Below are 13,214 nucleotides of genomic sequence, written 5' to 3'. Positions count from 1 at the left end.
GATTATGCTTATTTATCCATTAATTTTAACGTTCAGCCCTTGTTACAAACCACAGTGGTCACTGCTATCACAGTCTGCAGAACACTAGTAATGCTCAGCTGTGTAACAAGAAAGGAACAAACATCAACCAGAGGGATTTTATGTTGCACCGCTAACGCAAATACTGGAAATATCCAGTCCTCACTGGGTCTGTGGACTATTGGAAAAAAAAAAAAAACATGACGGAACACATGAAAACTGGAACATATTCCCCTGTAAACTCGCAACTTGCAATCTAAAATTTAAGTATTGTTCGCACTGTGCATGAACATTTATTGCACACAAAAATGTTGCATTTTAGAACATTTACCCTAAATCAAATCTGACAGAAAGTGCTCTTCTTTGGGGCTAACAAGTGAGGGATGTTTTATTTTATTTTGTACCAGTTGTCTCCTTTGATTTCTGTTAGATCAATCGAATCATCTCTCTGTTATACTCCAGCGTTAATGTTACCCTTGAGGACTTTGTTTAAAGAAGGAAATGTCAAGTATTTACATTAAAGTGATGAGAATTTTTTTATATACATCAAATGTGTTTTAGAAAAATAAATCTCTTCATTATTAGTTAAAAATCCAAAACACAATTTTTTTTAATTTACTTCAGTTGATCTGTTAATTGTGATATGCTGTGCAACACATTTGTGCATAAATATATAGTGTTAGTCAATAATAGATATAATTTTTACAATTTACACCACAGTCTCAGCAGAAGCAATTTTTAAATCTTTTTAGACAGCTACAAGATGAACGTACAGAAAAGCTTCATATTGCTTTTTTTATAAAGAAATGACTGTGTTGAAATAGAAAACTGAAATGGAAAATTGTCTAAATATAAAATTTAAAAATGAAATGTTTATTTGCACTTCTTCTTTCAGTCACCTTACATTTGACCAGTTTTACGTCTTAAAACTGCATCCTGTTTCAGCTTTAAAAGGCCTGAATTAAATAATATTAGCATTTTTTTCAGTAATGTTAAAGCTAATTCATATTTCTTAGTTTACAAAAGTATTATGGATGAGTAAACCATTAGAGCCGTGTGCACAGTGTGAACTGTTAGAAGAAAAAAAAGCCAGCATGAGTCATTTCAAAATAGTTTTGTACGAACTTGGCATGATGAATAGTGATAATAGCAGAGAAGATTACAAGATAAAGTTCCTAAAAGCACTGGTGACAAGCAGAAATGAGTACAGTCAACATGCTCTCTTAATCTGTACAACAAGCAGATTTGCTTCAGGAAGGCCATGACTGACTATGTTTTTAAATATTAATGAAAGGCTTCTCTTTAGCAATAGAATCAAAACTAATAAATCCATATCCTGAATTTATTTGCCCTATGTTTTTATCCAAATAACATTGACAAAAACATTAAGACAAAAACTAAATTTCAGGATTTCTTCGATTATGAGATTTTTCTTGGGGGGGGGAGAAAGGAATTGTTTTGCTATCTCACACTCAATCCTATCTTTAAAGCTGTGACTACCTACAAAGGTGGACCAGACGTGTAACGGACGTGGGACCTAAACCCCTCCATTCCTAGTGAAGCGTAGCCAAAACATCCATAAGTAAAAAGAAAAATGAGTAGGGGATGGACGCGGTTTGTCAAAAATGTCTTCACATATATAGACGAGAAAAATACAAAAGAGAAAACATAACTGTATACGGAATAGTCTGAATGTTCTTTGGCAAAAAAGAAAAAAAAATCATCATTACCCTGTTTTAGCAACTCTTATAATTTGTCTTCTGGTATTTATGCTACAAATATTTTCAAAACTTGCCTGTGTACGGAATTGCCATACATTATGTGTATGATGTCATGAAGACTAGCTTTATTCTTCTCATCTCCTTCAGATGAACTAAACTTTTACCGTCATTTAGTCTTGTGTCTGAGTGAAACCTCACCTAAAGTTAGACATTTTTTAAAACAAATACAATTTAAAATTATGTTTTGAAGGTGACCATCATAACCAGTGTAGTGTGGGCTTCTTGTTGGAGGAGTTCACGTGAATGCAGTACTCCCAGCAGAAGCTGAATCCCCCCCGTACAATGCCAGTTTGATGGATAGCTCCGGACCACTGTTGGCATGGGAGTGAAAAATGAAGGGGTGGAGGGCGAAATAGGCCTGGCGCACAGATGCAGAGCTGATCTGGCTGCAGAAAGTCTCACAAGCACATATATCTAGGATCTAAGGCCATCAACACCTAGCAGGTACTGAGAATCCCCATGGGAATAAAGTATGTTTGCAAAGTCTGTGGAAAAAAAGAACACACCACTTGTGTGTTTATTCTGGCAAAAGGGGATAAGGTCCTAGTTTGGACATGCAAGAGAAAACAGAAAAGGAAATTACTTCAGACGTGAACCCTGTTCAACAAAGAAAAAAAAAGAAAAAACTCCCACAAACTGCATCACTCCCCACAACAGGCCCAACAATTAGCATCAATGCTGGGAAACAAGAAGAGTTTATCAACAGACTGAAACACTCATTCTTCGTAAATGTATGTATTTGTTAGAGAGAATTTTGACCAAACCCCAAGGAAGAAGCTGCAGAGATCAGAAAACCTCCCACGCCCTCTTTTGGCTTTAAACCGAAGCAGTGGTGTGACGGTTTTCTCTTTAATTTCTTCATGTCCACGGTTTTGTTAACATTAACGATAAAGAAATCTCCTCCCACTACAAAATTCTTCATAATGGACCTCCTCTGTGGCTCGCCATCGTCTCGCCCACAGCTGCAGTTTTCCCGACCTGGAACCCTCTGTCCTCCCTTTGCCTCTGTCTGTCTCCTGCCCCCCACTCTCCTGCACCCTGCATACCTCCGCTTTGCTCCTGATTCCTAACAACAACAACTGTGCAGTGGCAAAGGTCTTGTGACCGAGGAATAACTCAGTGCTAACGCTTTGTATGCTGGCACAACTGGACATATAGGCACCAATTCCTGGAAATAACAGATTCCCTCTGCTGCTCGGATTCTGAAAGTCGTAAAGCAGTTTCTTTCATCCTACAATTGAATGTTTTGAAGATTGTTTTTGTGGATGTGCCAATGTGGGAACAATTAAGCCAGTGCTCACAGGGGTTAAGAGGATGCTCCTGAACTTGTTGAATTTGTAACACCCGGAGCAGAAGTGATGATTGGCGCAGAAGCGTGAAAACACACGCACACCCTTATGTGCTCAGTGTGTGTTGGTGTGTACGTACCTCTGTCCAGCTTGGCCCCATTTGCAGGCCAAGACCTTTGCAAGATGAGACAAAAGTGTCACGCTGCATCATCACGGGTGTTTTCCTCATGTATTCCAGATATCAGTCACTTTAGTCTTCAGTGGGGGGATTGTTGGGATTTAAAGGCTGCTTATGGGAAGCTTAGCCTTCAAAACATTTTATTTAAGATAACCTAAATATAATCAATAACTTTCTCACTCCCTTAGTATCATCAAATGCAAAACAGTTGAATGACATATCAGGCTTTCAAGAATATAACTGAGAAAAATTATGCATCTTTCTGCTGAAACTGGCCTCTGCAGATGGATTCACATTGAAACATGACAGAAGCACAAAGAAAATAAAAAGTCTATTTCAATGAAGGCTTTATGTCTAAGAACTTCACCGAAACGTCATGTGATCCTCACTGCATCCATATTGAAAAATACTTTCTGAAGCAACTTTGCTCTTTGTGAGAAAGTAGATCCCCCTAAGGGTAATCAATGGTTGTGGTTATATACTTAAGAGCTGTATTTGATCTACAGATCAGTCCTGTTTGTGCCTTAGTTGAGCCAAATATGTGGCTGCAATAGCTTTTCTCCCTTAAAAGATAACCATCATTTGGAAACAGCTTTTGGTATTTACTCGGGTTATCTCAGTCTGATGTAAAAATTGGTCTGAAACTGTGAAGTGTGACAAAATGCAAGAACAGAAGAAATCTCTATGGAAGGAAGCACACTATTTTTAACTAAAAACAAACTAGATCTAGTGAGGATGCTGACAAGATCGTAAAATCAGGTGGAAAACAATGAATACATCAACTGTTCATCCTACTGAACATATGAACATAATGATACAGTTTTTGAAGGATTGAACAGAAACACACCGAGAGTTTAGTGTTTTATTTATATTAAGGTCCAGATTTATTTATTTATTTAATATTTATTCCTAACTTCTATGTGCAACACAATAAAAGGCTTAACGAGTTTTATCCTTTTCAGGGATGCAAGAGGGCTGAAGTTTAGGCAGTTGAGGCAAGACTATCAACAGGTCCATCTCACACAGAGATGAACAGGACAAACAAACTTACATGATAAAACTCAAAAACTACATTAAAAAAGAAGAAATATGTCTACAGGAGGTAGAAACAAGTTTTAAAAAAAAAAGAGGTTGCAGTTTTTTTTCTGTAGAAAGTTACCAGTAGTAAATTGGTTTTAAACCAATAGATGGGCAGTAACAGTAGAAACCAGATCACTGCCGACTACTCCATTTGGTACTCCATTTCTGACTTTGTAAGTTTAGATTACGTTGAACTAGCAAAGTGTCAGAATCGTCATGTTTTCTCAAACAACAGGCATCAGTTCAGTGATGGAAATAAATATTGAGAAGCGGCTTAGCGGTTTAACCACATAACTCTGACACATCCCTCAAACTTCCTGTCTCCATTTCCTTGATGCTGTGTCCGTTCTAACAAAGCAATTAAAGATTAACTTTAAAAACATAATACCCTCGCTCTCTGTTTTGTCTCGTGATAAGTAATGTTAACAACTTTTGATTAGTACCTGGAAAAACAATCATTAAAGCACTTCATGTGTCAGCCTCAACTTACTGTTAGGATCACTTAACACAGGTGGTTTAATGCACGCCACATGCTGCGCAGACCACAGGATCGGTAACATTGTCACAGATGCACCTTTGTAGCCCTTTTTCAAGCAGCGGCGTATGAAACTGAGTCATGTGGGTGGGCTTTGTGGGTTTTGAAGGCTTTGGGGTAAATTGGTTTGAATCTTCCTTAGACTAACATTGCATCAAGTAAATATATGCTCCTCTGTTTATCCACACAGGGCAACTGTATGCCAAATTAGCCTTTTTCCAGCATTGTTCAACTCTACGTGCACCCATGCTCCACAATCAGCTCATTATCAGAAGGGTTTTCATGTGATTCTGCCCTGATAAGCATCACTTAGAACAACTTAAAACGCTGACTGGCCTTTGAAAAGAAAGAAAACATGCAAATTGTTTTATTCTTTGTGTACATCTTATATAAAATGAAATTATTCTGCAACTTTTTTCTGAGTTTTAAGGATGAAAAGGCTATCTTTTCAAAAACATTTAGAAATTGCGCTTTGCAATCTAAGAATGAATGAAACATGTTTAATTTCATAAACATCTAGGCTTCATAGGGAGAGTAGTTGACCTGAAATCTAAAGCAAAAATAAAAGCAAGTAGCATGAGTAAAACTGTCAACCAATTTCTTTAGCTACAGATCTGAAAACAAATGGCAGAGAACTGAGAAACATCTTTCCACCGCTAAAAGTTTGCCATTTCTCTTAAATATTTAGATGTACATACATAACTTAAACCATTTATTTCTTCACAGAAACAGTATTTTCACAATATTGGTGACTGTGGTTGCTTTATATACGACTTGTGGTCGTGGTACACAAAGAGGACAGAAGTTGTTATAAAGTTGTCATGCATCAACCATGAGGTTAAGTTTAACCTGCTCCATTTCTGTGAAAAGGTTACACCTCTACCAAATAGGAAGTCACAGTAAGACAGCACTGTGAGTGGAAAAAAAGTCTGCACAACTTTTTTTGCAGACTGCTGAGAAATCTCTCTTAGCAAAGATTGTTTTTCTTTTTCAAGCCCATACAAGATTTCTTCACCCTGGTTGTTAGGTGGTTTTGCTGCCAGACGACAGCGCACCAATCATTTTGTCTGTCAAAAAAAGTGTTGAGTGAAAGACAGACGTGATCATACATTTTATGCCTTTGCATGCTGCATGGATTAATTATAGCACACCTGCCACAGACACCTCAAGTAATTCATCAGAAGCCAGGATGAGAAGCTGTAAAAAATTTAAAAAAAAACACCTGTCACATTTTCTGAATGTCAAGATTTGAAAGAAATTTTTTTCTGAAAAAAAGCAAAGAGAAGCTCTATGCCAGCAAAAAAAACTGCTCTAATCGGATGAGCTTCGGGGCCAAAATACACAAAATGCCATAAGTGCTAAACACACCAACACACCACCGCCTCGATACAGTGAACTAGACAGTGGCACCATTATGCTTTGGGGATTATTTTCTTCACCAAGGACAGGAAGGAAGCCGGTTTGACTTGTGTGTGATGAAATGATTCAGTCAAAGTCCAGGTTAAAATCCAAAAAACTGATGTTCACGGACATTCTCCAACAAATCTGAAACGTCCAGCCATAAAGACTTAATTGCAGCAAAGGTTTCTGCCATAGCGTTCTGACTCAAGGGCTGTGTGCTGAATACGAATAGATGACACACTTTTCTGAGTTTTATTTGTAAAACCTATTGAGAACTGTTTAATAATCCCCTCGCTTCATTATTGACCACATGCTACTTTGTATTAAGTCTAACACACAAAATCTCATTGGAATATACTGAAATATGTAGTATTAAAGTAACACAAAAACAATCAAAAGTGATTGAATACTTTCCCACGGCAGTGTATAATACTGTTCAGACTTAATGGTTTTTCTCAGAAGCTACCTATGACATGTATATCACTGTGCCTGTTGAATTCCTCACTGATAACCAGCTGAATGCTTCCTGTCCTCCGAGGCCAGAGAATGCAGAGATAAGACAAGCTTTAAATTTGAATTAACCCTGTATTAAATGTGCGCATGATGGCAAAATAAATGCAAAAAAGAAAAAGTGGTAGTTTAAGCTTTTAGAGATTTTAATAAATGCCATTGTGCAGTTTTTTTTTAACAATGATGAATTAAATAACCTGGAAGAGTTGGGTAAGTTGACACTGCATGACCTAATTATTCATTCTTCCAGAGAATCTCTGTCTGCTGATGCCAACAGACAGATTAGTGCAGACCGCTGCAACCCGGGCAGAGAGCTGACTCAAATGAAAGATACGGTCTCCGCAAAGAGGAGGGAGGGGGGGTGAATAAAAAGACATACTGCTAATGACTGAGATGGCTGGGTTCACAAAACGTCTCGCCAAGTTCATAAATCTAATCTAAAGCTTTAATGTCTGGAGAACCCCGTCTGCGGACCGCGCAGCTTTCAGTGAAATGATCGTCCTCTCTGACCCTCTGCTGCAGAAGTCCTGCACTGTTGGGATATACAGTATATGTGGAAAAGACAAATTCCCAGATTCAAGATGTGAGAAACTGTGAGTGGGGGGAGGAGGGGGGTGCATTGCAATCCTCAAGAGAATTTAGTGTTTTCTAAATTTGGATGAGCTCAACTAACCTCTCACCTTTTCTCTCCATGTTTGAACCAAACAAGCTGTGACAGAAGCAAAAGTTTAACATCTGGCACGCTAAACTGGAAAACACCTTGGTAGATCTTTTTTTTTCTACAGGTGTAGAAGCACAAGCTACAGTCCTACACATTAAATTGGACTATTCATTTCAATACATTTGTTTGTCACATTAAAGTCTCTTGAAAATCATTTTTGAAAACGGACATTAAACATATTGTACTTTTCATTAAGCCCACAGTTCTGTATTAAAACATTTATTTTTGTTCTCTGTATGGTCTTCAAAGCATCCTTTGGCTGTTTCTTTCACCCCAAAGACAAGCATCCCATTATGTGTAATCTCTGTGATAGAGGCAGTTTACTGAAGCAGATTCAGCTTTCACATGGTCAGGTCACACATGAGTATTTTTACCATGTTAAAGCAAATTTTAAACCATAAACAGCTTACAAGGCTTGCTTCTGATGTATGAAAACCTGAGATGATACTCTCAGTATGACCTAAAACCAGACAGTTTCTACCTCAGTATGAGCCACATGAGTTCATGAGTTCAAGAGCTCACATTGTACTTGAACTGCATGGCCGTGGCCAATAGCACATGAGACACTACCGAGCTTTGTAGATACAGATTATGTACCATTAGGATTTAGTTGTCGCATAATAATGCTCCTTAAGTCTTTATTTAAATAGGCAAGGACAACCTCAAATTCTTGCAGGAGTTGTAGTATGGATATGATTTAATCGGTTTCAATTGGTCTATTCTGCATTAGTTTGATCGTATATATTCTATAGGTTCAGTCTTTAAATTTCACACGCAAGTTTCACTTAGTAAAAAATGTTCAAACAATCCAGTTCACAAAAAAAAAAAATTAGGCTCCATTTTTTTTCTTCTTTCAACACTTAGGTTATTAGGTTAAACCAAGTGGATCAGGTGTGAAGCTCAAGCACTCATCATCTACCCAAACATAGAAAATGAGCCTGTTGAGAACAGCTGCATCAAGCAACCAGCAGCAGTCTGAAAACCAGGACATCCCTTATGCATCAGGGAAGTTAAACGTGTGAACTGAATGCATCGTGTTCACTGTGCATAGAGTGCACCAAATTCTAACTTGCTAGAGCTTCTGAATCTCTAACACGCTTCAGAAGCTTGTGAGAGCTTGTTAATAACACATAGCATAACTCATGTTACACATAGCATGTTTCATGCTATGTGTTAATAACACATAGCATGAAACATGAAAAGCAGAAATAAATCTATCGCAAAGTGACAACATGCACTGAGCGTACCAACTACAACTGTGGGAGAGAATGGATACATTTAAATTTACAAAAAAAAAAATTTCTAATTAACATCAGTCTGAATGTGAAACTAATGGTTCACTGTGTGATCTCAAACTGATTCCTTCACAGTCACACTTCTATCCATTTATTCCTAACTCAATTCTCTAATGACCATCACAAGCCAGTATCACATGAAAGCAAAGGAATCTGAGAATTAAAGAAAGTCCTTATTCGCTTTGCTGCCCTCCCTTTGCTCTCCTCTCAAAACAGAAACTCTACATTTAGTTTTAAATACTTGAAAATGATCTAGAGCTTTTATAAATGCTGCAGCCTGAGTCTGAGAAAGCTCTAAAGACGACCACGTCACGCATCGGTCAAAGAGCGATGGAGCATTTTTAAACCTTTTTTTAAAAGCCTGAAGTGACTTGATTGATTGACATTACTCCAATGATGGTGGCCTGTGCTGTAGCATAAACTAACATTTACCCTGAGCACTATACAGTTACTTGGCTCGATGTATTCCACCTCATATACAGTGCTTTGCTTTTTACATTTTGGAATATTAAAATCACAAACCTTACTGTATTGTAGGTAGTGGTGAATAACGGTGAGATGCAATAAAAGTTTTGGTTTTCTAAACTTTTTTTTCCAAATAGAAATCTTAAAAGTAAAACAAGGGAACCATTGTGAAGAAAAAGCCTCCCCACAGCATTGTTCTGCCACCAACATGTTTCACCATGGTGAGGATGTTGATGTGGGTTATATGCTTAGCACCACATGGATTTAAAAAACAAAAAAACAACTTTGGTCTCATCTGACCATTGCACCTTCTTCCACGTGTGCTGTGTCCAATACATGGCTTGTGGAGAACTGTTGCATTTTCTCAATAATGCTCTCTTTGTCAGTTTGTAGGTTTTCGTCATATTTGTCCATCTTCAGTGATTGCTTGGCGTTGATGAGGTGGTTTGCTCACCCATGTTTTCTGCCAAACATCTGGATTTTCACAGACTTAATTCCACAAATGTTTATTTGCTTTAAAAAGGAGACATCTGAAGGCACTGGCTTTTATTTATGGGTTTATATATATATATATATATATATATATATATAGTAACGTAAATCCAATTGAAAACGTATTCAAATGTATGTCTGTATTAAGCTAACATTGCAAATGTGAAAAAAAATTCAAAATGAGATTTTGCAAGGTTGCGGTGAGTGAGGCTGAGCTGCTGTCAAAATGACCTCACCTGGACAATATACTTGAAGCAACACAGGCATTTATCAACAGGAGCGCGTGGAATAAAAACACTACAGGAGACAAAGCTGCATGCGCACAGATGCACGGTTAGCCACGTGCCATCTTTTCCACCTGTCACATTATTTCATGCGCTAATCAGCCAAAACGCCCCGCCGCTCTCTTTCAGTCTTTACTCACCAACAACTGCCGCTGCTGTCAAAGTGGAAATCTGACTGAGCCGCAGCATCCTGGCGCGCCACGCGGGTCCTGTTTAGCCTCCTTTTCTTTCACCAAAATATCCCCCAAGAAGCGACAATTGTTAACCCACTAACAGGAGTCCATGGGGTTTGGGGTTTTTCGGAGCTGGGTCCCTGCTCAGGCTGACAGAAAACGCTGCCTCTTTTGTACGCGTCCGCTCGGCTCAGCGGGAAATTACGCGTCCGCTCGGCTCAGCTGGAAGTAGGAAAGGAGGGGCGGGGCGGGGACTTCAGAGTTGCAAGTTCTCTCACCCACAGGCGCATCTGACTTTGGTTTCTCTGCCTCCCGAGAAGCAGGGAGGCACAACTAAATCTTAAGACAAAACCACAGTTTATCTACGAGCCAGAGCAGACCGAACTGAATGTAATGGAAGTTTGGAAGCAACTTGGGCGTTCTTGGGCAACGCAGCTATTGCATTATGAGTGGTTAATGGTGCCTCACGATCTGGCCAAGTCAAATTATTTCAATTGAAAGGGGAAAACATGCATTTATGATTGACGAGTCATAGGGGAAACGTGAAAATCATATGAGGAAACATAAGAACAGCTTTGCTTCAATGTGTTTTCTGATAAAATTAGTAAAATGACTCTCTGGCATGCCTTTCAACCATCCAGGGAAGTTTTCCCCACAGGGAGCCAGGCTCACTCACCAAATCTGTGTTGCTGTTGAGAGTTGAGGTCACCCAATTGTAATATATCAGAAACAGTTCTGAAAACTCAGCGTTTTAACCCGTGGCTGTTGAAAGATGTTCGGTATCACTCATTTGAAGCATAATTCACTTTACCCTGTAGACTGTACAATGTAAACAGAGGAAGCTTGTCATGATTACCTGTTTTAATATTGTCTAAACTAATCAAGACTCAAAGTAACATGGGGCCCTTTTTTTCTTTACGCACAGCACTGCTCTGACATGTTACTGAAAAGAAAATCTTGCATTGGATTTCAGCACCGCCTGGTTTATCTCAAGCGTTACACGGGTTTGATTCTACACAGCTGCAGCAAACCTATAATAATATATTTTTCAGTCACCTATTTGGAGCAGGATCCTAATGATTTAAGTTCAGAGCCTTGTAGAACAACCTCAAAGTATTTTATTGGTGTTTTAAGAAAACAGACGAACACATTGTGACGTTAAGAGGACTGTGGTGACATTAAATCAGATGCAGCTCAGGTGGGAGCTCTCAGTAGAACAACTTGCTGTCATGCACTTCACAGATTCTGTCATTTAATATTCTGAGCCATGAGTATTTGTCATTTTTTTTAAAACTTTGCTTTCATTGATATATTAAAATCTAAACAAGAAACATTACATAAGGATATTTAACAGTATTCTAGTGGCATATAGGCATATGTGTTTATTTCTTGTTTTGAATAAAATCAAAGTTTATTTTGAATATTTTTGTTCAAAGTTTTGTGACAAACACCACAACATTGAAATGTCCTCACTCGTTGCTATCATACAGAGAGAATCTCAAAATAGCCCATGCATAGCTTTCAAGCACACAGCGTATACTCATTCACACCTTCACTCTTGTCTCTCTTTTATGAATATCAACAGAGTCACCCATCTCCATGTCTGTGTCTAAATATTATGATCTGTTTGACCCACAGCAAATATGAAGAAGAAGATGCTCTGGCTAGAGGAACATGCAACGTGGAAAGCAAAAAATAATAATTCCCCATGTATGCAATGTAACCTTTATTTCCAGAAAAGCAAAACAGATGGATTTGTAAAAATGACGCATCAGGTGTACATATCAAGCACAGCATGTGCTCGCTTTTAGTGTAAACGAAGAAGCACATCTGCTCGAGACGGGACCTCAGGAACACCCAACAAATGAGACAGTTTACAGGAGTCTTTCCTGTCTTCAGCCCCCACAGACATCCCTGAGTGAGACGCAGGAAGACTCTGATTAGCTTCATTGCACAAAATAGCCCATCCCCAAGCATCCACCCACCCTTTCCTCATCCTCTTACATGGCTCGGCTTACTGGTTTGATTTACCCTTCTGGTAACAAAGCGTAGAAAGCGTCTTAATCGTAATCGATGTTTTCATTTTGAACACCTACACAGTATCCTCCTCCCCTTGCTGCCCTGCGTTTCATTTTTGACGTGCTGCGTGCCTCTATTAGCAGTGGGAGTCTATGCTAATGTGTTTTTCGTCTCCCTATCTCTTTAACATCCTCTATGCACTGAGACAGGAAGAGAGCATTAAGACTGAACAGATACAGGGCTCTAAAGTTTCGTCTTTCAATTTCAGCTCTGAATTCTTTAAATAGAAAAGATTCAAGGATGTTTATATAGTGCCATCATGCCACAGACAGTCTCTTTTCTCGCTTCCACTTTGCTGTGCAAAAAGCTGCACTTCTCAGATTAAGTTAATCGCTTTAAGTGAAGAAAATTGGCCTGGTTTACCCACGACATTAAATCACTGATGTTAAACAAACGTCTTGCAGCGACAATGCTTCTGTTTCAGTAGAAGCCCATATACAGAGATGATCTGAGGATTCTGTAATGTATACAGGAGGACAGTGTTGCGCCGTTAGTGACAGCTCACAGTAAATATATGCTATGTTTGGTATTCACTGTATTTGGGTCTGATGCAGAACGGATCAAAGCATGTTTAGCTGCTTATCTTCACACATTTTACCCCTTAAAGGAGAAACTTAGTAGTTGATGTCAAACAAAGTTGTGGAAAAACAGATTTCCTTCCAAAAGCATTCAAGTTCTTTTAAGTTTTACATAATTTGTCATAGAATAACCAAGAATTGAAATATATTTTTAGGGGTTTAAGCAATCGACCAACACAAAGAAGTGCAAAAAAAATGCTACTTTGTTTTGCAATTAAAAAATAAAATATATAAAAATATATCCTAGTCATAAATATTGCACCGTCTTTACTATTTTTCTCTAATCCTGATGTTTTCGGAGGTTTAGAACATTAGTGAGCAAGCATCACAAAGAC

General features: G+C 38.4%; 1 protein-coding gene across 2 annotated transcripts in view; it reads right to left on the bottom strand.

Annotated features, from left to right (window-relative positions):
* itga1 (integrin, alpha 1) overlaps positions 1-10,481 on the bottom strand; it is a 46,911-nt gene extending 36,430 nt beyond the window's left edge. The window contains exon 1 of one of the 2 annotated variants that reach the window (XM_028025535.1): positions 10,190-10,481. In XM_028025535.1, the coding sequence (XP_027881336.1) occupies positions 10,190-10,238 (49 nt within the window). In that variant the 5' untranslated portion in view covers positions 10,239-10,481. The remainder of the gene's footprint in view (positions 1-10,189) is intronic. The other variant, XM_028025536.1, reaches the window with a different exon arrangement.
* Between the last annotated feature and the right edge of the window lie 2,733 nt (positions 10,482-13,214).

Source organism: Xiphophorus couchianus, chromosome 8, assembly GCF_001444195.1.
Source record: "Xiphophorus couchianus chromosome 8, X_couchianus-1.0, whole genome shotgun sequence".
Lineage (NCBI taxonomy): Eukaryota > Metazoa > Chordata > Actinopteri > Cyprinodontiformes > Poeciliidae > Xiphophorus > Xiphophorus couchianus.
Note: the sequence above shows the minus strand (reverse complement) of the source record. Positions and strands in the feature narration are given on the sequence as shown.